This window comes from Rhinichthys klamathensis, unplaced genomic scaffold (assembly GCF_029890125.1).
Source record: "Rhinichthys klamathensis goyatoka isolate OS25496 unplaced genomic scaffold, OSU_Roscu_1.1 h1tg000076l_1, whole genome shotgun sequence".
In the NCBI taxonomy this organism is placed as follows: domain Eukaryota; kingdom Metazoa; phylum Chordata; class Actinopteri; order Cypriniformes; family Leuciscidae; genus Rhinichthys; species Rhinichthys klamathensis.
In genome coordinates, this window is record NW_026606618.1 from 4703119 (window position 1) to 4729622 (window position 26504).

The 26504-nt window shown below is 37.4% G+C and overlaps 2 protein-coding genes and 1 long non-coding RNA gene across 3 annotated transcripts in view; 1 reads left to right on the forward strand and 2 right to left on the reverse strand.

Annotated features, from left to right (window-relative positions):
• map1ab (microtubule-associated protein 1Ab) overlaps positions 1–4628 on the reverse strand; it is a 47123-nt gene extending 42495 nt beyond the window's left edge. The window contains exons 1-2 of the mRNA XM_056251091.1: positions 4357–4628; positions 1211–1312 (exon numbers count right to left, since the gene is read on the reverse strand). Coding sequence (XP_056107066.1) covers positions 1211–1312; positions 4357–4588 — 334 coding nt within the window. The 5' untranslated portion in view covers positions 4589–4628. The remainder of the gene's footprint in view (positions 1–1210; positions 1313–4356) is intronic.
• The window catches only part of LOC130085362 (uncharacterized), a 28946-nt gene continuing 3638 nt past the window's right edge, over positions 1197–26504 (forward strand). Inside the window, exons 1-2 of the long non-coding RNA XR_008807137.1 lie at positions 1197–1318; positions 6317–6470. This is a non-coding gene — a long non-coding RNA (uncharacterized LOC130085362). The remainder of the gene's footprint in view (positions 1319–6316; positions 6471–26504) is intronic.
• On the reverse strand, positions 16915–18295 carry cart2 (cocaine- and amphetamine-regulated transcript 2). Its single transcript, XM_056251095.1, has 3 exons — positions 18011–18295; positions 17575–17658; positions 16915–17263 (listed from the first exon to the last, which is right to left on the reverse strand). The coding sequence occupies exons 1-3, from the start codon at positions 18263–18265 to the stop codon at positions 17156–17158; spliced, it is 447 nt and encodes a 148-aa protein (XP_056107070.1). The 5' UTR covers positions 18266–18295; the 3' UTR covers positions 16915–17155.

Here is a 26504-nt window from a genome sequence, read left to right on the forward strand (position 1 = left end):
ATACGAATGTTATAATGCAGCTAGAGCAGGAAACAAGGCTTCATCGGGACAGCATTATTGCACGGAGAAGCGCAATTGCACAACATTCTAAGATGAAGAGGTGCTCTTTTGGTTTTCAACTGTGATAACTAATGTACTCACTCACAGAATCAGACACTACTGCTATTTATATAGTACATTTCCCGTTATGAATTGGTCCGTTGGGTCGGATTGCTTTCACACCTCAAGCGAACCGCCCCAGAGTTCGTTTGCAATCGGCCCGAGACCGGCATGTTCAGGCAGTCTCGAAGCGATTGTTTTGGTGCGGATATGAGCGCGATTGCCGTGTTCACATATACCTAAACAAACCCAACCAAGGGAGAAAACGCACCAGGTTCCGAAACAAACGCTCAGGTGTGAAAGCACCCTAAAAAAACATTTAAAAAAAACATTGACTTCTGGATGATGGAACCAGAAGTGCTAAAACTAGTTTCCTGGTTTTGGCCTACAGAAAAACATAATTCCTGCAGCACACTCTGATTATCATTTATTCAATATTGACTGTGATTATGTGGTTACGGTCAAGTGCCTATATATTCTGAAAATAAAAGCACTATTAGTCGCGTGATTACCAAATTATAGCCATTTACATTAATCTGTCTCCAGGTACTTTATAATTCACCCCATCAACAGCAGCTTAAGGTTTAAAAATGGTTACTAAAGCACTTTCTCAGCAGTTAGGAAATGAATAGCATGCTAGCCTTTTATCACTTTTATACTGAAACCGATTGTGCCTCAGCTCAAGCCCCGTCCCGTCCCACCCCACACACACACACACTGCAGCAGTCAAGCAGGGCTCTGCAGCTCCTCTCCTCCTGACACAGCTCTTTGATTAGCACTGTGCCAGGCAGCACCCGTGCAAACACACATGCTGATTGGCTGCATGTTGTGCATGCTATCTGTGAGCTTGCTGTAAGCAAGAACACTGCAGTGTGACCTTGGGCTGGCAGTATGTGAATCAATAGCTTGATTCCCAACTTTTCATTGAAAATATTTATTTATGTGTGGCATTAATAAATGAAAAGAAATGTATGTAATCATGTAATTGTTCATTTAGCTTTGAGCTTTATCTTTTTATACAGTTTATCTTAATATATACGGTATACTTCTGACTTAATTTGCATTCAACACTGCTGCAGGATCTAGATGTCACCCTTTCAATCGAACTGACCTCTGACCTCGGCTGAGAACTGGGCGGAATGTCTGGTTATGAAAAGCTGTAGTTGTTGGTCCAGGTCACATTCTGACACATTGATGTCCCAGGATCGGATACCTGCAGGTACAGAGAGAAATGTGACATGATTAATATGAGCACAGCACTTAAAGATTAGCTACATGTGTATGCAATTATCATCCACACCCTCATTTGGCATCTTTCTTTCATATATCATCCTTCTTTCTTTTACAATTCATTATTATTATTTTATATTATTATAACAATTTGTGTTGAAAAATTCAAATAGATTTCCTTAAATTTTCGTATGTATATCATTCCATTTTATTCATTACAAACTATTACATTACTTAATATTTTATATTACTTAATATGATATATTATATCATTTGTTCAAAAATGAATCTGCATTTTATTTTTTATTATATTTCTAATATTAATAATCTACTTGTAATATTAATCATTCAAATATTTAAATTAATTTATCCAGTTTCTTCTTATTCTTCTTATTTCTCATAAGTTTAAATTCGATATTTCGACCCTGTATTTTCAGATCTGCCATATAGTTCTTCACATGAGATTCAGTGTGTTATGCTCAGAATATTCATCGAGGATTACATAGCCTAAGATCCCAAAAGTTCAGATGCTCTAGTCTCTTAAGCTCCAACTGTGCTGAACTTCAAAGTGTAAATTGGAGAATTAGGGAATGAAATGAACTCTATGACTCTTAACTCTCCTCGGCTGTGTCCTTCATCATCTCTTCTTCATACAGATGAAGAGCTGTTTCCCTCAGATTCTATTTTGCTTTGTAGATGAAGTGTAAATGTTGCAAACACTGCAGTGTTTGTCCTCAGAAATGCTGTGTCATTTGGGATTTAAAACAGGTAATGACCGCAGAGATGAACGGATACTTCTATTTTCCCAGAATAAGATTTACACAGTCTATAGAAACACAGCATTCCTTATAGTATTGATTTTATTCTCATCGATATGCTAATTGCTTATTAAATGTCTGTCAGGAAGAATGGGAGGTTTCTAAATGTCCAAACATTAGAGAATGCTGCACGATTGTAAATGTACTGAATGTAACAAGTCTACCATTTGACCCTAAATATTGTGTTTGAATTTGGTTGTTTCTTTTCTTCTTCTTCTTCTTTTTTTTTTTTTTTTTGACATGTAAAGGCCAAGTATTTAAACTCATACTGGGAATTTGTCCTCAGCCATTTAAACCATCCAAGTTAGTACAGACACATTAGGAGTAGTGAGTAGTGAACACACACACAAACACACTGCAAACCGTGGACACACACACCCAGAGCATTTTTGCTGTGGCGCCCGGGGAGCGATTAGGGGTTAGGTGCCTTCCTCAAGGGCACCTCGGTCATTTCCTGTCAGTATTGAGAATCGAACCTGCAACCTTAGGGTTATTAGCCTGACTCTCTAACCAATAGGCCCACAGGCAGGTTCCTCAGGTTTGTAGTAGTACTAGCTAGTAATTTAGCAAAGCCAAATTTTTATGACAACAAAAAATACCATATAAACATATTTTAGAGTACTAAAGCAACGATAATTTTTTTTTAAAAAGAACAGCAAACAGTAGATGAGTTCTGCCATATGATGAAAACACTTAACTTTGTACTTTTAAATTTGATGTATTTTCTGTAAACTATAGTTACATGATATGTGCACAGTGAAAAAAATTCAACACACTAAAATTGAAATGTTACATTCATTTGCTGATTTTAAATCAAAGTACTAATGATTTTTGGCCACTTTGAATGTACAGATGAATAAATCAGAGTTGAAAAACATTAAATCATGCCAAAATGATGGAAATTCCTGTGAGAACCTAAAAGGTTGGAAACAAATATGTTTTAAGAATTCTACAATAATACAGTGTTTTAATTGCAATGAAAATTCTATATCTAGCCTATATCATATAACAAGAGCTAAAGGGCTACAATTTTCAAACTGTTCATTATACACAAGCTTAAACGTGACCCTGAACACAAAACCAGTCACAAGTAGCACGGGTATATTAGTGGCAATAGCCAACAATACATTGTATGGGTCAAAATTATAGATTTTTCTTTTATGCCAAAAATCATTAGGATATTAAGTAAAGATCATGTTCCATGAAGATATTTCGTAAAATATATAAAACATTAATTTTTGTGAGTGAATGCAGCACAATCGCGAACATAAATGGATAACTTTAAAGGCAACTTTCTCAATGTTTAGATTTTTTTGTACCCTCAGATTCCAGATTTTCAAATAGTTGTATCTTGGCCAAATATTGTCCGACCTATCCTAACAAACCATACATAAATGGAAAGCTTATATTCAGCTTTGATGTATAAATTCAACTTCAATTTAAAAAAAAAAGACCCATGTGACTGGTTTTGTGGTCCCGTTTCACAAATGTTCATGAAGATGATTCTATTGAATAAATAGGCTGTGCACCTTTTCATTGACTCGTTTATACTTGAAAAGATAATCAACATCTGCTGTCATATTAATCACAGCCCTATAGTAAGTTTAAACACGTGCCCAAAAATATACTGCTAAATAAACAACATTTGAAACAGCAATAATATCATGAGATCCCCGACCCTAAAAACCGCAGCTTCATCAATTTCATCTAAAAATGCACAATTCATGGCGCAGTGCTCAGTGCAGTCACGCGAGGTCGCCGCAGTGTGCTGATCTTACTATGCAATAATGGTCCCATCGGATATTATATCCCTCAGAGGAAGTACAGAAGACAAGAGATGTCCTTAATGATGCTCCATTAAACAAATTATATCTTTGGGAATGATTTGGAAGTAGGCATTTGCAGCGTCAGACTGAAGAAACGTCCATGATTAAATGAACACGCCCACCGCAGCAAAGTATGCAGTCTAAAGCTGTAAACTTCATTTAAATCAAGTTAAATGAAGTAGGCCTATGCAAGACATTTCTCAGATTTATTTTGGACAATATCCCATAATGAATTAATATAAATACAAGGATGCATAAGCCTACTCGTTATCTGGCATAATTCTCTCTGAGTACATATTTAAACGTGTTTTAAATTCTGAAAGAAAAATATATTAGGCATATTTAGTGTCAGAAGAGGCATGCTTTCAATAACAGAGGCTCACCGCGCTCTATGTGCTGTCTGGCGGCGTGCAGCTGATGCTCTGTCGCGATCTCACCGATCACGATGAGCATGTAAAAGTTTCCCTGGCGTGAGGTCGGGTCGCGGCGGCGGGGATGCTGAAACTGCTCGCGGTCCTCGTCCTCCTCCACCGCTGCAAGCGCACCTCGTCCTCGGGGCGGGATCTCCATGGAAACAACCCCTGGAGCCGACGCCAGGCCCGCAGTTATCTCCATGACAACTACTGCCACCTGCCCCGTCTGCAGAGTTAAGACCGGGAGGGCTGCTGCTGACACCAGGCGAAACTAGGCGCTGTTTACCTGCCTGTGATTGGACGAAAGACCATGCAGCTGTGTGATGTCACGCTCGACGCCAAAAAATAGACGCCAAAAAATGTAATATTCATCTGTAATCTAACTGTTGTTTAATCAACTGTTGTTTAATGAGGTTGAATTATTCCTGGTGTTACAATGGACACTGGTTTTAATTATTTAATTCAACATTCAACAATAAAATGTAAAATAATTAGACTGTTATAAAAATGTATTTTGATATATTCAGAAATGTAATTATATATATATATATATATATATATATATATATATATATACTGTATATAATTACATTTCTGAATATATCAAAATAATGTTTTATAATTATATATATATATATATATATATATATATATACAGCCTACTGTAGGCCTATATACTGTATAATATAAATGTTGAACATGTTGATGAATATAGATAACATTAAAAGTAACATTACAAATATTTTTTATAATTATATATATATAGCCTACTGTAGACATAATATAAATGTTGAAAATGTTGATGAATATAGATAACATTAAAAGTTACAATAACAGTAGTTTTAAATAAAGTAATCAAATGTAAAATAACATAGTCTTCACTGTATAAATTAAACATAGATTAACTAAAGTTATTCAGTTCAGTTATTCAGTGATTTTTTTCTTTGTCCTTTGTTGTTTGATTATCATCAAAAACACAGACATCAGCATAAATTTTAGGCTGCTGTCACTTTAGCCTGATGCACTGACACACGTGTTGTTTTTCTCTGTTTACGTTCTTAAGCCATAACTGATTATGTTTACTAGAATAATAATGGCATTTTTGACACAATTTTGTGTGAATTTGTCCGTTTCCTTTATCATTATCATTAATATTATCAGTCAAAAGAAATGATGTGTGAAATAATACTAATAATAGACTGACTTACCTGCATAATAATCCTTTAAGATTGTGAACATTATGGGAAGGGGAACGTTCTGCAAACCTAAAAAATTTTTTTTTTAAATTCTGTCACGAAACCTTTGGCTAACAAAAACAAAGCTAACCTTAATCCCAGCTAACCATATTTGGTTCCCAGAAAGTTCTTGGAACCAAATATGGTTAGCTGGGATTAAATGACAAAAACTAATTAAAATACACAGAGAAAAGTGAATAGACACATGTGGGTCCGAGTGGGGTAAGGAATGACCTCTACATGTATTTTTTCATTCATCCTTAAAGCTGCATACATCAGACATTTCCTAAGGCAACTAACGATATATAAAACAGAGAGAGAAAAGGAGGGAGACGCGATGATAATAAATAAATAAGAGCTTGGGCTTTCCCTCTGAAGGTGAGTTTGCATGCAGAAGCACCTGTCTGGTCTTGGGCTGGATTTTCCAGTGAGTCAGCAGTCTGTTAGTCTAACAGAAATGAGCCCATACTGCACTCTGCTGGACTTAATAGACAAGTGCAGTACTCACATTTCTGAATATTTTTGTAACAGTAATTGTTGTTTGTCATTTATTATAATGCATTTACAAATGAACAGACAGACTGCATACACAACATATCAGATACAATAAACATAAATGCTTTGTTTGGACGGTGAGCAGTGCGTCAACAATTTTGTAACCTCAATGACTCTTTAATTGTTGTCTGATTCCTCAGCACCTCTGGGATTTAAAGTACAGACACTTTGACTGACAAGTCCAAAATGTTGCTGTTTGGCCACTACTGCCCTAACTTAGATGCTGAGCTGATATGGATCTGGCAGTTTTTCACATAAGCTGAAGAGCAAATACTTCACAAATCCAGACAGCAGGTAAGATGACATTGCAGTCCTACTCAATGATCCATCAGGTAATGCTGGTATTTTTGGCTGCAATCTGCCATATTGGATAGTAACTAGAAAGGCTCACCCAGAAAATGCAAGCAGAAGGATTTGATCACGGTAAGTCATGGAGTTTGTGCTTAAAGGAACACTCCGACTTTTTGGGACTTTAGCCTATTCACCTTATCCCCCAGAGTTAGATAAGTCCATACATACCTTTTTCATCTCCGTGCGTGCTATAAGTCTGTTTGACGCACCCACCGCTAGCCTAGCTTAGCACAAAGACTGGATGTTAATGGTTGCAGCTAGCATACTAATCCAAATAAGTGACAAAATAACGGAAACATTTTCCTATTTACATGTTGTGATTTGTATAGTCACAGAGTGTACAAAAAACAAAGTCACATGAGACACAGACATATTTTAACCGTATACATACTGGGAACTATATTATCTGAAGGCGAAGCACTGCTACTCGGGCGGAGTGATAACCGCAGCACCTGAGACGAGCCGTGGTGAGGAGCAGAGAGCGTGTCTCAGGTGCTGCGGTTATCACTCCGCCCGAGTAGCAGTGCTTCGCCTTCAGATAATATAGTTCCCAGTATGTATACGGTTAAAATATGTCTGTGTCTCATGTGACTTTGTTTTTTGTACACTCTGTGACTATACAAATCACAACATGTAAATAGGAAAATGTTTCCATTATTTTGTCACTTATTTGGAGCAGTAATGCTAGCTGCAACCATTTACATCCAGTCTTTGTGCTAAGCTAGGCTAGCGGTGGGTTCGTCAAACAGACTTATAGCACGCACGGAGATGAAAAAGGTATGTATGGACTTATCTAACTCTGGGGGATAAGGTGAATAGGCTAAAGTCCCAAAAAGTCGGAGTGTTCCTTTAAGGTCCAACATCGGTGAATCTCAACATCAGTGAAATTTGTATTTGAAATATAAAATATAGGCTAATATAAAAATATAAATCATAACTGATTCATTTTTTATTTATTTATAATGTTCATTGGCATAATATTTTCATATAATTTGTATTAAGTTCAAATAAAAATTAAAATAATAACATTTAACTAAAAAAAACATTTAAATAAAAATGGTAAAATATGTTACATATTATTTATATTGATTTATTTCACTTTTTATAATATTTATTAATGTATTTTACATATAATTTATATTAAGTTCTACATTTTTGTAGCTGCAAGCTATTGGATAATAACTAAAAAGGCTCAGAATGCAAGCAGACAGAAATTAGTAAAGTAAGTCATCTGAAGGTTGCAATCTTGAATCTCAACATAAGTGGAATGAAAAAGTGCAAAAGTTGCTAAGAATTCCCAATATGGTAACAATGTGTTACCTAAACACAGTGGCACATGCAGTTGAATCCTTTCTTATTTTAAATTTATTTTATTTATTATATTTTATTGTATGTTTTATGAAAATATTAAATTATTAAATAATCATTTAAAATATTTTAATCATATTTATTAATGTATTTTTAAAGCTGCAGTCTGTAGTTTTTCCTCTTTGTCGCCATCTCTGTTCGAAATATGCAATTGCAGTCATTCGTGGAATTATCAACTTTACGTGGGTTGTGCCTCGGCACAGCACAGCACAGCCCGGATGAATCCAATGTTTTGAGGAGAATGTGCGGCTGTCAGTCACAGTCAGTGGATACTGTCATTTGGAATCACAGATTTCACCGGAAAAAGTCATCAATATAACTTACTAGCCGGGACATCTTCTTTATGTGTGTAGATGTAATTAAAGGGTTAGTTCACCCAAAAATGAAAATTCTGCCAGTAATTACTCACCCTCATGTTGTTCCAACCCCGTAAGACTTTCGTTCATCTTCGGAACACAAATTAAGATATTTTTTATTAAATCTGAGAGCTGTCTCACTCCTCCATAGGCTTCTATTGTAATTGAAACCTGCCGGCCCGGAAAGTTAGTAAAAACATCGTTAAAATAGGCCAAGTGACTAAAGTGGCTTCACCTTAAGTTTATCAAGCGACGAGAATGCTTTTTGTGCGAAAAAAACAACAAAAATAACGACGACTTTATTCAACTATTCATTTTCTTCTATGGGTCTCTGAGTGAGTTCACGTAGTGTAACAGCGCAGCGCTACGTCAGAACGTAGGCTCACTATTGGCCGACGCTGGTCATGAGTGTGATACTGGCCAATAGTGAGCCTACGTTCTGACGTAGCGCTGCGCTGTTACACTACGTGAACTCACTCAGAGGCCCACATAGAAGAAAATGAATAGTTGAATAAAGTCGTTATTTTGGGGGTTTTTTGCACACAAAAAGTATTCTCGTCGTCGCTTAAAAAACTTAGGGTAGAGCCACTGTAGTCACTTGGACTAGCCTATTTTAACTATGTTTTTACTAACTTTTCTGGGCCGGCAGGTTTCAATTACAATAGAAGCCTATGGAGGAGTGAGACGGCTCTCAGATTTAATAAAACAGGGCTCCAGACTGCGACCAAAATTTGAGAGTGTGGGACAGAATATTACATCCAGTCAATCGCACATGTGCGACCAGTAAATTTGCCCCTTTTTTTTACACATTAAACGTGAATCCGGAATGAGTGGGAGGCCAATGAGTGTGACAAGAATAGGGAATGGCCACTGTAAGTGGATAATGTGTGGAGGGGGAGGGTCCTAGAGATAATCGAGCGCGCGTAAACGTCTGTGGGAAGGAGACGGAGACAAAAATCACAACCTGCTTTGTGCGTCTGAGCAATGAGCAAGCGATCTATCGTATCGACTCGTTCTTCTGACCTGCGGCGAGTGCCAGAGTCTACAGTATCACAGTCGGATGGTGATTCAGAGTCAGAGGTTTGTGTGGCGAAAAAGGTCCGAACCCACCATTTTCGGGAAGACTGGCTGCGAGAATTCAGCTGGTTGAGGTACTGGAAGGAAACGAAATCAATGAACTGCGAAAGTTGCAGTCGCTACCTTGTTCTAGTGGAATGTTATTGGCCAGTGCCCCCAATGTCTACAAATATTTCTTAAGTATTGTTTGTAACTGTGAAATGACCTAAAGGTTCTTAAAGGGATAGTTCACCCAAAAATGAAAATTAAGTCATTAATTACTCACCCTCATGTTGTTCCAACCCCGTAAGACCTTCGTTCATCTTCAGAACACAAATGAAGATATTTTCGATTAAATTTGAGAGCTGGATCACTGCTACATAGGCTTCCTAAGGGAGTGAAACTTGACGGCCCAGAAAGTCATTGAAAAAAATGTTTAAATATTCCATGTGACTACAGTGGCTCAACTATAAGTTTATCAAGCGACGAGAATACTTTTTGTGCGGAAAAACAAACAAAAATAACGACTTTATTCGACTATTCCTTTTCTTCCTTGTGGTCCTGAGACGAGAGTTCAAGAGATTTCCACGACGCATGCGCGAGAACTGAGAAGAGGACGTTCTTCTTCTACTACTTCTTGTTCAGTTCTCGCGCATGCGTCGTGGAAATCTCTTGACCTCTCGTCTCAGGCCCACAAAGAAGGAAAAGGAATAGTCGAATAAAGTCGTTATTTTTGTTTTGTTTTTTCCGCACAAAAAGTATTCTCGTCGCTTGATAAACTTATAGTTGAGCCACTGTAGTCACTTGGACTATTTAAACATTTTCTTCAATGACTTTCTGGGCCGTCAAGTTTCACTCCCTTAGGAAGCCTATGGAGGAGTGATCCAGGTCTCAAATTTAATCAAAAATATCTTCATTTGTGTTCCGAAGATGAACAAAGGTCTTACGGGGTTGGAACAACATGAGGGTGAGTAATTAAAGTCCCTGTAAAGTCAAAACTTGTGTTTTGAGTTTGTCACACCACAGAAAAATTTGTTATTAGTCACCCAGCCAAATTTGAATGATAAAAAAAGTCAGCAAGTACATAAAATAAGCTATCAAAATCTTGAAAATATGAGCAGTAATCTGCTCTCAAACGCTGGGGGCGTGTCCACTGGCTGCGCTGAAACCACGCCCACTCGCGGGAAAGCTGCCGTCGACTCGCCACACTCAACTCTACAGCCGGAATGGATGCTCGCACGGTGGGCACGCACTGCCGATGATGGCACCAGTTGTCGGCGCGACGGGAGGATGAAGGCTGAGGCGGGAGTCGGTTCGGCCCCATTCACCAGTGACAGCGGATTATCAGTGAATCCCAGACAGTTATCTCCGACGAAAGTTTATAAAACTATCCCGTGTAAAATGATCACTTACAGAGGCGGGTTTTGGCGGTGATCCTCAGCTCTCCATCAAGGTGGCTCTTCACAAAATTAATCCACTTCTTCTTGATGTAATCGTTTTTCGGAAATTTAAACAAGGACACCGATCTGTTTTGTACGTGATCCGGTGATCGCATCCAGGTAGTAGGCCTACGCATTTCCGTGACGAAGGCATAGCTAGTAGCTAGCAATCTGTAGGCTGTGTTACTAATAATAGTACTGACAGTAACTCGCGATTGAGCGGCACACTGATGTGAATCTGCTCTAGAATCTGCTCTAGATATTGTTAGGAGCGGCCAGCCTCAGGGGCTCCAGTGCGTCATCAAGTGGGGGCGTGTCCAGGAGCTCAAGGGCTCCAGTGCGTCATCGAGCCCTGTTTTAGCCCCGCCCATAAAATCCGGAAAATAGCAATGGTGAAAAACTGTTTAAAGGAACACTACGACTTTTTGGGACTTTAGCCTATTCACCTTATCCCCCAGAGTTAGATAAGTCCATACATACCTTTTTCATCTCCGTGCGTGCCATAAGTCTGTTTGACGCACCCACCGCTAGCCTAGCTTAGCACAAAGACTGGATGTAAATGGTTGCAGCTAGCATACTAATCCAAATAAGTGACAAAATAACGGAAACATTTTCCTATTTACATGTTGCGATTTGTATAGTCACAGAGTGTACAAAAAACAAAGTCACATGAGACACAGACATATTTTAACCGTATAAATACTGGGAACTATATTATCTGAAGGCGAAGCACTGCTACTCGGGCGGAGTGATAACCGCAGCACCTGAGACGCGCCGTGGTGAGGAGCAGAGAGCGTGTCTCAGGTGCTGCGGTTATCACTCCGCCCAAGTAGCAGTGCTTCGCCTTCAGAGAATATAGTTCCCAGTATTTATACGGTTAAAATATGTCTGTGTCTCATGTGACTTTGTTTTTTGTACACTCTGTGACTATACAAATCACAACATGTAAATAGGAAAATGTTTGCGTTATTTTGTCACTTATTTGGATTAGTATGCTAGCTGCAACCATTTACATCCAGTCTTTGTGCTAAGCCAGGCTAGCTGTGGGTGCGTCAAACAGACTTATAGCACGCACGGAGATGAAAAAGGTATGTATGGACTTATCTAACTCTGGGGGATAAGGTGAATAGGCTAAACTCCCAAAAAGTCGGAGTGTTCCTTTAACGGTCTAACTCCACAATTCAGTACTTCACAGTTCACAGTCTTTGTAATATGTTTTAGCAATACATTTCTAACATTTATAAAGTGTTTAGATTTTTTTTTTTTTTATTGCCTTTACAGGGACTTTAATGACTTAATTTTCATTTTTGGGTGAACTATCCCTTTAAGCACTTTGTTACTAAGCACTTAGTCTCAGCCTCAGACGTCACGCCCACGGAACGTTGGCTAAACGTCTGATGCATATGGTACACTTAACTGGAAACACTTCAGGAATGTCGAAGTCGTCATCTGATTGGTTGAATTTTATCGGATTTCCGGGGGGCGCGAGTGTCGTGTTTATTTTCGGTCCGCAGGGAAACAAAGCGCAGACGTGTGATTGCGGAAGAAAAACTGTTGTGTTTACATGAGTGACAATGAGCATTTATCAAGATCAGCTAAACGTAGGATTCTCAAAAGTATGCGAGGTTCACGGCATAGACTCTTGAAGTTTTCTTCTCCTTCTTTGATTTTCTATGCTGACTGACGGGTTGCACGCCGGTCTGTTGTTGTGGGGACATTTCCACGCACCGAAACGTGACGCTGAACGAAACGAAATGTAATTGGTTGTTTGACATGTCGGTCAAACGGCCTTATGGGCGGGCCTTGGCCAAAGAAAGCTGCTATGAATTCCAGACCTTCAGCCGTCAGTCTGAAGGTCTGGCTACGCGAGACTACTAAGCACTAGGCTTGCTACGATAGTCAGTGTTACCGGTGTGTTCAGCAACACCGGTTACATCTCTTGCCCACCGCGGCACCGCCCCCCACTGTCGATTTGATTTTTTTATATATAAAATCATTTAGTTCAGTTAGAGAACAGACACTATTAAACTGAAAATGTCTGCTTAATAAATAAAGGTGACTGCGGAATATTTGGTGTCAAAGTGAAATGTAAAAAGATTCTCGTTCTGTTCTGCTTGCTCCTCTCCTGTTGACATGTGCGGTCGGTTTACCTTGTTGTTGCATCTTCAAACGTGCACAATAAAATGTGACACTGAATTTGAAACAGCACATTGTAATTTCTGTATCTATTATCAAAGTATTTATTAGTAATACAGTTGAAATTAGTAGAAATGTGAATATTTGGTTAGCATGTTGATTTACGGTGTGTGCCCCTAAATTTTCTGGTTGTACCCCTAAAATTTTCATTTGGGGGCCACTGTGCTCCTCGTGAAAAAAGTTAGTCTGGAGCCCTGTAAAAAATATCTTAATTTGTGTTCCGAAGATGAACGAAAGTCTTACGGGGTTGGAACAACATGAGGGTGAGTAATTACTGACAGAATTTTCATTTTTGGGTGAACTATCCCTTTAATGTTGAGTTCTATGTTAAGCTTCTCTAAAATTCCTCAGAGCTATCAAACCGTATTAGATCTCAGACCAAATTTGTTCTTTCTGAAATTGAACCGTATTAGTACTGAGCAAATAATTGAGCTCTGCCAATCTCAATATCATACAAGAAGCATAATCTCCTAGCTGTTACTGTCCTGATTAAGTGGCCATTCAATCAACCTCACAAACACCAAGTGATTACAGGTATGAACATTTTCAATCCTCCACATTGACAGCAGCAGAAATCCATTCAAGGACCAGGTAGAAGTAATTCAGCACTACCGTCATTCAGCTTTTCAAAGCCATATCAAGCCTGGCCCAACTTTTCTTTTATGTCTCTAGGGGGCAACATCACACCCCTTTTTCGTTCCAAAAATGATGAAATATTGATCTGCAAAAAGGGTTTTGGGGAGCAGCATACATTTGTGGCATCAGTGACAAAGCCGAGCAATAAGTCTTAAGGCACACATAAGCACCTTAAAGAAGGTGAGGACGGATGTAGCCTGTGTTGGGAATAACAACTTATCAAATAACCATAAGATCAAATTGTCTGTCTGAAATAGTTCCGGACAGCTGAGTCAAAGCAAGGCACTTCAAATATTGATTTACAGCTCCTTTCTGCGAAGACGCCAATTCATGTTATGCTAATTGTCATCATCGTCGTATTCCGTACGAGAGGCAATTTTGACATAATTTGAACAAGTCAGAGGGAATACTGAACTCAAGACTAAAGTCAAGCATTTTCACTTTTTTTTTTATCAACTTATGTTCCCCTATTGGCTTCGAACTACATTATGGATTCCTTTTGAAGGCTCTGGGCTGAGTTTCCCGAAACCTTCTTAACAATACGTCGTTCTTAAGTTACACCTTAAGCTGTACCTTATCGTTAATACGTGTTTCCCGAAACGCTCTTAGTTAAAGGGATACTCCACTTTTTTTGGAAATAGGCTCATTTTACAACTCCCCCAGAGTTAAACTGTTGAGTTTTACCGTTTTTAAATCCATTCAGCCGATCTCCGGTTCTGGCGGTACCACTTTTAGCATAGCTTAGCATACATCATTGAAGTGGACAAGACCATTAGCATTTCTAAAAAAAAAAATGACCAAAGAGTTTCGATATTTTTCCTATTTAAAACTTGACTCTTCTGTAGTTACATCGTGCACTAAGACCGACGGAAAATGTAAAGTTGCGATTTTCTAGGCTGATATGGCTAGGAACTATACTCTCATTCCTGCGTAGTAATCAAGAAACTTCACTGCCGTACCATGAGAGCAGCAGGCGTAATGATATGACGCAGCGCCTGAAAATAGGCTACCGTTCCGTCAACACAACGGAACTATTTTCAGAAGAGTCAAGTTTTAAATAGGAAAAATATCGAAACTCTTTGGTCATTTTTTTTTTTCGAAATGCTAATGGTCTTGTCCACTTCAATGATGTATGCTAAGCTATGCTAAAAGTGGTACCGCCAGAACCGGAGATCGGCTGAATGGATTCAAAAACGGTTAAACTCAACATTTTAACTCTGGGGGAGTTGTAAAATGAGCCTATTTTCAAAAAAAAGTGGAGTATCCCTTTAAGTATACCTTAAGTCATACGTTCGGAAGGTTGGTCTGGACCACTTAGCCTTACCTTATCACTGTTAAAGGTCTATAAATATAATTCTGAAGTTTTAATACACCCAGACAGTGTTTAATTAGGCTAATTCAAGTGTTTTCATGCAAAGAATAAAATTGTCATTACACTGATTGTTGTTAGAATTTTAATTATATTATTATAGCCTATATAATAAAATTTTATAAATTTATTTTAATTAAAGAGCGCTTTTAAAGGCCAGTGAAAGCATAGGCTACTGTCAGTTAAGTCCTATTCGGACGCTAATATTGTTTATCATGCATTTACAGGGGTAAGTCGGTTATTTTAGTGCCGTCCGAATCCATAATATCAGTGTTTTTTCTTACCCAACCCGCGTAAAAATCTCTGTCCAAATTAGTACCTACTGATTTTTGACAAACAGGTCGTGTGGTAATTTAATTGCCGTCTAAATCCACATCTCTGAGTTTACAAGAAGAGATTCAAAATTCACTGTTTAAATCCTTTTTGATCACTGCCGAGCACCGTAGCTACGTGACGTACACTTCTATTACTGAAATGCTTGAAAGTATTTACAAGAACAATATTTCATCGCAGCTCACCTCAGCGAACAAAAAAGGGAAAGAGAAGAAAGCACATAAAAAATGTTAATGGTTATTATGGCAGCAATATGAGATACAATTTTAAAATATGTAGGCAAGGCTATTAGGCTGTTATAGTTTGGATTATCCCATGAGTCCTAGTAAATGCAATTTCAACTATTTCTGAAGTACTTCTTTTATAAAGAACAGCGCTTTCTCACATAAACAGCCCCTGCACGAGAGAATAATTGATTCTCGAGTCATCGATATCAACAGATTCAGCACCATCGCCACGGACAGCACCCGGTAACGTCGCACGTAAGAAGGTATATCTTAAGCAGCTTTCTAGGTAATAGTTCGGGGAAGTAACACGCCTAGAAATGGTATACCTTCAGTTAAGTTATATCTTAAGAGTCTTCGTCGTAGCGCGCTAAGAGACAACGTTATCGGGAAACTCAGCCCTGATCACAACAATCAGACTCTGACTTGTATGTTAAGACCTCGCTAGCAGAGACAGCTATGCAAAAGCAAAGTAAAGTGAAGTCTGAACATGGTCAGAACCTTGTTTAGCTTTTGTTTTGAGCAAGTAGCAACTAATTGATTCCAAAAATAGAAAGAAGATGTAAATACAGCACTTACAGGTAAAGGATAGATAAGTATTTTCAGGTCTGTACAGATTGAATGACAACATGATGCTTATGGTGATACGTTATGCAGTAGGCTATTTGGAAATTGTCCACTATTATTATTTTTAACTATTATTTTTTTCCTTACCTACATATATGTATGCTTCTCCTGTGGACATGCAGTAGCATTTTGTATCCTTTTATTGGCCTAGTTAAATGTAATATGAAATAAATATGATAATAAATACTGTAGAAAAAGTTGAAGAATTGATTTGTTTAAACACAATGTGAATTTTTTTTGTATGTATGTGCCCTATGTATGCATATGCATGTATGTAGCCTATGTATGTATATATATGTATGTATGTATGTCTATGTATGTATGTATGTACGTATTTATTTATTTATTTTATTATTATGAATTAATTTTACAGAATCTGAATATGGAATATGGAAACTAAACCTCACTAATGTTTTGGAGGTGAGTCCAGCTATAAAGGGGCAATAGACTCTATTAAACCTATTCTTATCTCAACACTGCTATCATAAAACACTGCTGTCCAATTTTAACAAAAATTTAAACATTTTCAACTAATTGTGCAGTGTATGGATCACATTCAATTTATTTATTTTGTGTTATTTTATTTATTTATTTAGCTTTACTTTCGTAGAAACTTTCCCAATTATTTAAATAATCCTTTATAATCAGTGTTGTATAGGCTATCTTAAAGTCTTATGGCAAAAAAGTGATCTTTAAAATAATTGTTATTGTCTTTTTATCAAAAACATAATCACATTTTCCTTATTATGCAAATATAGAAGTAGGCAACTGATCCACAGACAATTTTACAAAACAAGTTTGCACTTTAATGCACAAAACAGCAGATTAACATTAAATATGACAGTATTACATGTTTACATCACAAATATATGAAGAACAACTTCTTTACAACTTTGCGTCAGTGTCTTCAGTCTCTTCACTTAAAAAAATATTAATATAAATAAAATTGTAGTTATTTATGATATATAATGCATATGGATTCCCTCAATCTCATTACAATCCATTCCGGAATGTGTGTTTTTCATCACAAACACTTTAACAAGAAAAAGTTGCAGAGAGCTCCGCGCGGACAATCGCACATCTTCCCGATTCGCGAGCCTTTTCTGATCGCGCACTGCTCCCCCAAATCACACTAGCAAGAGAAAACAGGAGAGATCATGTTACTTTTGCCATTACAGCATTTGAGTCACTGCGTAAAAGCGCACTTGGTAAAGGCTTATGTTTGGATACGTAGTGGATCATACAATAATAGGAATTTTCAATTTTCATCTAACAAATACTGTTTATTGATAAACAAAACGATGTTTTATTACATGATGAACATATAAAAAAACAGCCAAGACAATATCCATGCAACAGTACCAGTGTTGCGCAATGACCAATGTCGCCAGCACAAGCAACACGCACTTATACGTAATGTTAAAATGTATAATATAAATATACCATGGGAACTTGACCAAATTTCTTCTCCCAAGGTGGAATTCGTTTCGTCTGCAGCTTTTCCAGAACTTCTTGCAGAGCCCCGAGCTGGTTTGACAAAACATGTTTCTATTCAGTCCCTTCAGTCAAGTCTCTTTAAAAACATGTCAATATAACATTTCACACGGAAAAAAAAATAAAGCAAAAACTATTAAAAGTTGTGACACTTTTGTGTAAATACACGATGTTGTCTAAGTTCACTCTAAAAAAATGCTGGGTTGTTTTAACCCAATTTTGGGTCAAATATGGACAAACCCAGCCATTGGGTTACATTTTTAAGTTAAATTTTTAACCCAATGTTTGAGTTTGTCCATATTTGACCCAAAATTGGGTTAAAACAACCCAGCATTTTTTAGAGTGTTAAGCTTTCTACTGCGCAATAAAAATATGAATTACTCACAAGCTGTTTTTCACTTGTCAGGTTTGGGTCTTTGGGGTAAAAGTCTCTGATGGCTCTCGTGTCCAGTTCCACCTCTATCTCCGGCTCAGATTCGTTCGCTCTGGCTCCGGTCAACAAGCAGAGCAGCAGCGCGCACACAGCCATGCGCGTCCTCAGACTGGAGCTCTCCATGGTCCTGAATGGAGAGAGCTTTGGCACTTGAGCGAGCAACGTCGTTATACGTCTCTGTTGAAAGTTTTGGCGCAAATAAACCATCTCGACAGCCTTGCACCCTTTTATGTGCTCCAAAATGCATGCATTTATGTGATCTGTTGTCGCCCCGCCTTTATCATTGATTTCATTCGCACGTAAGCGCGATCATTCATTGCGTAAATGCGCTGAAGACAAGTCATCAAATGCGTTAATGTTGCCCCCGGAATGTTATGTTTTCAACTTCACTAAGGACACATCGGTCTATGTGTTTTGACTCAGTGGTGAGGAGCAGATGAAAATACTGCAGGCGCTGATGATTGTATAAGCGCAGCTTTTGAACATTTTGGGGCATGCATAGCTGTTTAAGTCTGATTACATAAGACTTTGTATGAATATTCATATACATGTCCATTCAAATATACTATCTATCTATCTATCTATCTATCTATCTATCTATCTATCTATCTATCTATCTATCTATCTATCTATCTATCTATCTATCTATCTATCTATCTATCTATCTATCTATCTATCTATCTATCTATCTCCCTACATTTGAATGAATATTATATTTAAAGCACATGCATTAGAAATCATGTGGTTGCATAAATTAAATGTGTGATCTTTGCTTTATTTAGCATTTCAATGCCTAAACTTCTCAGTAACTTCAAATGAGAACTAAAACATTCTAATATTTGAAGAGTGATCATTTGAAGAGGAAGTTTGCTTATTAGTGATTTGAGAAAAGCTGAATAATGCTCTCATTTATATGTTTAATTGCAAGGAGCCAAGAGCCATCTGCACTCTGAAAGTGACACCCAACTACTTAAGCACGTCTAGAATCGTCTAAGCCTCACTGGGAGGTGAATAAGGTTTTTTTTTTTATTTCAAGGGGGAAAAAATAGTTTTCCAATGGAAGGCTTTTTACTTGGGTAAATATTTTTGCCCGTCTGTGACGTCACATGTAGGAGAAATTATTTTGCGGTTGAATTTGATAGGCTATTTGTGTATCAGCAGATCAAATCATTTCTGCCTGACAACATTCACATTCATTTGGAGAATACATCTCATAGTTAGGGTGTTACATTCATTTGTGAAAATAAAATAAGTTTCCTGTTAGATATATGCCTGGGATTAACCCGTACAAGCGTTATATCAAAGGTGATGGTTTTTAATTTCCCAACAGGACCCTTTAACAATGGGTGTGAGGCATATGACTCATTCTCCTTAGTCCACATTCATATCAAAATATAACCGATCAATGGCAAACACACCAAGTGTTTTTAGAAAAATTCAGCCAATCTCGTCTGTAAAAAGCTTTTAAAAACACAGACTGGGGTGTGTTCACAGAGAAAAGTTCACTTCCATATTTAATTTTGTTGCAAAATTCTCATTCTTCTAAATGAAAATGGATGCCATAATAAGAAACTAACTGGAAAGATTTGGCCCATAACCCCTGTCAATGAGTTCATAAATCAAACAGTGTGGTGAGCAAACTCGTTCTTCTTTCCAAACAGGACTGGATCGGAAATAGAGGTTATGGGTGAATGAAAACCATTTTCATTACATGTTCCCGAACTCCCATTAAAAATATATCCACCAGACAAGCTTATATTGAAAAATCAGAAATTTGTGTGCACATGTATGGTTTCAATATCACTAAATATCACAACATTCAGTACCTCTCTTATCTGGATGCTTGGCTAGTCTGGGAAGCATTTAACTAGCTTTACCAGAAGCAACTGTCCAGTTCATGGGTATTGAAGACAAATATTTTGTTTTTCACATATTAAACCGGAAAACCATGGAATATTGACAGTTTATGATCAAAAGGATGGTCATCATCCATCAACTAGCTATTCAGATGTTAAAATCACATAAATCAAAAATCTGCCAGTGATATTTGCCCAAGGCCTTGGAAACAGGGTGTTTTCACAGCAAGTGCACAGACCTTCAGCTATTTTTAGCACTGCAGTGAGTGTTGAGTTAAGGGGTTTAAAATCTTACCCTTGTTCCACTGCCATATTCGGTCTTCGCTATGGGGCATGATTTGATTCCCATTTGTCTCCTTGGGATCCGCTTATGTCTGCCCACGTCTGCACGTCTTCCAAAACCCCCATTTGCCTCCTCAACCTCGCAAACTTCATCCCCAGTCCCATAACCCCTGCAGTGTTTGACATACCATGCTTTTCCCCATGATTAGCCTATCAGTCTCTCTGTAATTTATGCATTGAGAAAAGTGCAAAGACATCTGAATTCATGGTTACAGTTTATAAACGATAAATGAGCTATGTTCAACAGGTTAAAGGTGACGCACAACGTGATTTAGCCAAGTAAGTCAATATACCCTCATATCCTGATCGTGGACGGTTTCCTGCACCATAGGCTATACGGGTGAGTGTCGCATCAAGATCAAATTAAACCACATTACCTGCTACCCCACAAATTAGAGTGGTTATATACACTTAAAGGCTACACGTTGGTTTTTCACACTTAAAATAGTTAACCCATATCTGTTTCATTCAGAGTAGACTAGCCTACATCAGTATTTTTGCATGTTCGCAATGTCATCATTGATTTCACGAATATATCACGCGACCCGATTAAAAAACTACGTGTCAGTTGGGCACAATTCTTAATGTAGTTTATCCTGAACAGACTTTAGTAATACTATAAAAACGACATCTTACAAATTACGCGTTTTCCCTCATTGGTTTCCCCCCTCAAACGCTGTAAGGAAATACAGCGCGTGAAAGTTTTTGTTACTGTAAATAGCGCGTAAATATTTCATGAGGGAAGCACTGTTCTGTTTATGACTGGTCGCTTGTTCCTATCCTAAACAACTGGCTAATTTACACTTATGATCGTATAGTGGTAATACTTTTGTTGCAATATGACATACCTGCTGCAGTTTATTAAAGACAGGACAGGAATTACAATTAAGGTTATTACAGGTTGTTTGGAATCAGCCCGGTCATAAAGAAGTTCAACGAAGCAAGTTAAATGTTTCACAATCTATTAATTCGTTAGTGCATCATATCCATTGTTGCAGAAAGGAAGATTGTGGATTGGAATCATAATAATTTCATATTAGGTTGGAAGGATGTAAAATTATCATAAAGTGACAGTCACTGAATGTGAACAAATTGGCCATTATTGTGTGCGTTTTAAACACAGACTTCAGGCATTCCACTTCCGACTGTTTCGTTTATCAATGTGACAGTCAAATGAAGTCCTGTGGGGGAGAAACAAAATCAGCCAATTGATTTGCCCATTGATCATTAGGCAACAACACAAAACAACTGGCCTCAGAAATGAGCAAGACAAAGTACTTATCACACCCTGATAGTGTTTAACATCTAATTACATCCTGCTTGAAAGAATCAAATTTACCTCTCAGAGGTCACTAACCTCTTTCCCAACTTGGACTTTCAACTTTCAACAATAATACATTTTATTTAAAGGTGTCTTTCAAAACACCGTACAATCATAAAAAAAGACAGCAATACAACAAAACAAAAGCGGTTTAATATTACATAATTTAATATTAATCAGAGAAAGGTAATTTAAATAGATACGTTTTAAGGTGGGATTTAAAGTAGTCAGACAATCTCTTTCTCGTTGGCTAAAAAATGTGAAAGAGAATTCCAAAAAGGAGGAGCAGCACAGCTGAACGCCCTGGACCTTATGGTGACTAAACGAACAGAGGGTACAACAAGGGAAACAGATGAAGAAGATCTAAGAATACGCTTATGAAAGCAAATTGGAAAGATAGAGGGTGCAAGATTGTGAAGAGCTTTAAAAGTGAGATGCTGAATCTTGTACGCTACTTGATATTTAACAGGAAGCCAGTGTAAATGATCGAGAAAAGGAGAGATACTCAATGGAGGAGGTTCTAGTAATTATACAGGCAGCTGAGTTCTGGACCAACTGAAGTTTATGAAGAAGTTTGTGAGGTAACCCACATAGAGAGAGTTGCAATAATCAATAAGTGAAGTGACTAGAGCGTGTACAAGAATGGCTGTGGAACTGTGTGAGAAATGGATGAAGATAAGTAGAGATATTCCGTAAGTAGAAATATGCAGACCGAATAACATTGTTCACATGTCTTTCAAAAGACAATGTACTATCAAGGACAACACCCAGACTCAGTCTTAACCTGAGGAGATTGTAGAATTATCAATGGAGAGTGAAAAGCTGTTGGATTTTTCCAAATTGGATTTAGTACCAACAAGAAGAACCTCAGTTTTATCAGTATTGAGAAAATTGCATGAAAACCTGGATTTAATCTCTTGACAGTATAAAGGAGAAGAAGAAAGAAGAGTAGAACTGGACTTAGAAGACCAGTAGAGCTGGGTGTCGTCCGCATAGCAATGAAAGCTAATACCGTATTTCCTAAAAATGTAACCAAGAGGTAGTAAGTAAATGATAAATAAAAGAGCGCCCAAAACAGAGCCTTGAGGGACACCAGTGGAAACAGATGAAGAGTATGATCTGAAGAGATACGATCTAAACAAGATCTAAGTAGGATACGTATAGTAGTCCAGAATCAGCTGCCATCAGCAGGTCATTAACAACTTGTACCATGGCAGTCTCTGTACTATGCAATGGACGAAAACCAGACTGACATTTTTCACACAGGTTCTTTTTTTTAATAGGTGAGCATGAACCTGAGATGCAACAACCTTTTCCAGGATTTTTGAAAGAAAAGGTAGATTGGAAATTGGGCGAAAGTTGGAAAAATTATTAGGATCAGCGCCCGGTTTCTTGAGTCTTGGAGTTACCCACACTCTACAAATTTTTTCATAATAGGTTTTTTCGGTTTCTGAGTTGGGTGTGTACGTCACCAAATCTAACTTTATATTGCCTTAATCACTGTCTTATTTGCTAAAACATAGCACCGTTTTGAAACATGTCAGCAACTCCTAGCAACTGTTAGCTAGGCTTAAAATATGTTTTACACAGCGGGGTTAGTTGTAGCACAGTGTTATAACTAAGCCGCCAAGTGTACAATGATAATCAAATTAAACGGAGCCACACAACTTTTCAGGTTTGAGTATTTATTTATATATTTAACTTTGTTGGACTTTCACAAACAATGTTGGAATTGTAAAAAAAAATTATTTAGTTTACTATGCATTGATCACTTGTTTCTTTATTGAAAAAATATAGCCTGGTTTTAATGCAATAATTGTATTTTAAGCTCGTTTTTATTATTATTACTGTTATCAATAATAACAATTTTACATGCAGCTGCCACACACAAATGTAATTCAATTGCAATTACAATATTTTATTTATTTATTTATTGCTTGCAAAACTGTGCAGCACTTTCATATCTCTATCCATGATATTGATCCATAATAGAAGGATGATTGGATGAGGGATGGATGTATGGATATCTATCTATAGAGATGCACAAACAATATAAAACTATACAGATAAAATAGTACTGAATTCTGTGTTACATACAAGTGTTACAACTATAACCCCTCTGTCTGTTACAATTAACCCCGCATATGGGGTAGGTTGTAACATTTGCACTTCTGTCACTTTCAGTGCAACTGTACGAAAATGGAAGGTCCTAGAAAAAAACTTTGTTGCAGAGATGTGTATGTTGCTTGTGTAAAAAAAAGGTGAATCTAACTTAATTCTTTTTTTAATAATTGAGCCAAAACCAAAATGTATTAGGTTGTGCCCCGCTCTCCCCTACCTACTATACATTACATAGATGACTTTACATGAATAGTCAGGAATCAAAAATCATGTATTTATATTAAATTAAATTATAGAAAAATACATTTTTTTTTTTATATGTAGTATATCTGAAGTGTTATACAACCAAACTCATTACCACAAATGTCAATTGCATTGCTAGATTGCAGATGTTAACAGACAGGACAAATGACACAAGGCAACACTCATAAGGTTCTTGAATTCTCTTGCTAGCTAGCAGCAGTTGTGTGTATTTACTGGCCACCGCAGAGCTGTTTCTCATGTCTCAGGCCTGAGGAGACAGGACGGCAGAACAGCCTTTGGTGCTTACAGGCCCCTGAATTTAAAGGCCATGTCACTTACAGCTGTTGTCTACATCTGCCCAATTCCTCATTCTGACAGGCAGATCAGCCTCAATGCAAGTGGCTGGTAGCAAATTTGATTTTATCAGCGCCTTAGGGGTTAAGCTGTCATCTTGTTTTGCGTTACTTTTCATGTCAGTAGAATGGTGCGAGCATCACTTGAGCAGCCCCAGTAAAGTTTTTCTCATAAGCTGATTTGTCAGACATTACTAAATGATGTTCATTTACTTTGGTAGGAATTTGTGTTTGGAGGATTGCCATGATTAAAGAGGCGAATAACGAGAAATAACACTTAGGGAGATCATAGAGAAACTCTTCAAAGGCCACGTTTTTAATGATCTCTGAGATTTCTTGGCTGGTCATGGGTACCATGTGACATCAGCTCTGCGAAGCTTACAAAATACTGCAGATATTGTAAGTATTAAACTGCATGGCGCAAAGTGTCTTTATGTAAAATATTAGACCCTTGACTCTTGAAGGGGAATGCATGATCAAAATCTGTTTGTTATGTCAGTTTAAGCATAATTTAATGTTGCGTGTATCCAGGCAAGAAAGTGTTTAATTACAAGGGCCCAAGTAACTATGTAAGGATATGAGTTTGTGTGCGTGAGAACGAGAGCACATACCCATTCTTTGAAGATGAATCCCTGTAGAGGTCTCTCTTTTCCTGTGTGGGAGAGACCAGGCCTCATTATCTCCTCTTGATTCATCCTCCACTCCCATATCACCAGTGAATATCATCATGTGCTCGGGATGTACACGTTCACATGGGCACAGCTGCTGCTTGTTATAGTGTATTACCAAAAAAAAGCATACTTAATTAAAATGCTGATAGCAGGGAGGGAAATCTGCTCTAATACAGAACAACAATGATTGAATGATGCATTGAAAACTGCTTGATTGGGGTTGAAATTTGAGAATATTTTCCTGTACTTTGCTCAAAAAGACAAGGAATTCCCAAAAGTTTCATGTTCAATTGGTTTGTATTAATATTTCTTTAAGCGCATTAACCCTATATGTTTTTTAACCAACTTCAAACCATTTATGCATTCCCTTTGTGTATTTACACCTCATTTACCTGAATCACACCATTCATTAAGTTTGATATATGAAATAAGCATATTTATTTTGCCACATATTTGCATGTGTTAATCTTTAAAAAATATTTCAAGTATTCTGACGTATATTTAAATTAGCAATTGTTCAATGATTCCAATATTTACATATTTGCTTATTCAGTATTCAAATCTTTGGTGTTACAAGGAGAAATCTTGGAGTCCAACCTTTCAAATGTATGTGATATCAGAAAATGAAAAAGAAATCAATAAATCCACAGTAGGGCAAGTGGTTTGGTTAAAAATAAAATAAAATGTACTCACAACCCTATAGGAGAAATGTTTTGGAAGATGGATGGATGGAAATAATAATAATAAATGGTTTCTTCTGTCTCTGCTTGATATCTTTCTTAAACACTGAAAACATCAAATGAATGATCATGTCCCATTCATGATGAATGATCAAAATGTTCATTCTGTAAACATTTATTCGAAGTGCGTTAAATAAAATGATTTGCAGATCATAGCTTTTACTCCATAAACCTTTTGGATTCATTTTTATATTAGAGTAACGTCATCATAAACAATAAAAGTAGGATGTCGCCTGAGAATAGAAGTGGTATTGTCACATCTGTTTGGTGTGGGTCCTCTTGGGTAATTACAAATATAACATTCATTATTAAACTGATCTTATAGATGTACAATGGTCTCAGTTCAATACATCAATGTGTAAGTCTTAAGGGCTTGAGGGGTTTCATTGCTATAGGCTGATCTGAAATATGATGTTGCTAGCAGAAGAGATAAATCTGGTTTAGTATATCACCATACATCACCAGTATTAATCTGCAAAGAAAGATTAAACTTGTCACGGTGTGGGTTTGTCTTGTCATGTTTAGTGGTTCCCTGTCTGTCTATTAGTCTTCCCAGGTGTTTCCCGTTATACCACGCCCCCTTGTTATCTTGTTTAGCTTGTTTGGCTCTGTATTTAAGCCCTGTGTTTCAGTCCAGTCTTTGTGAGTTCTTGTTGTTGTAGCATTGATGTTGGTGGTTCTGTTCCTGAGTCTTTTGCCCTAGCCAGAGTCTTTATGTAGTTTGAGTTTATTCAATAAATTGTGCTGCAAGTGGATCCTGCTTCCACATCATCATAACAAAACTAATATTCATGAGACT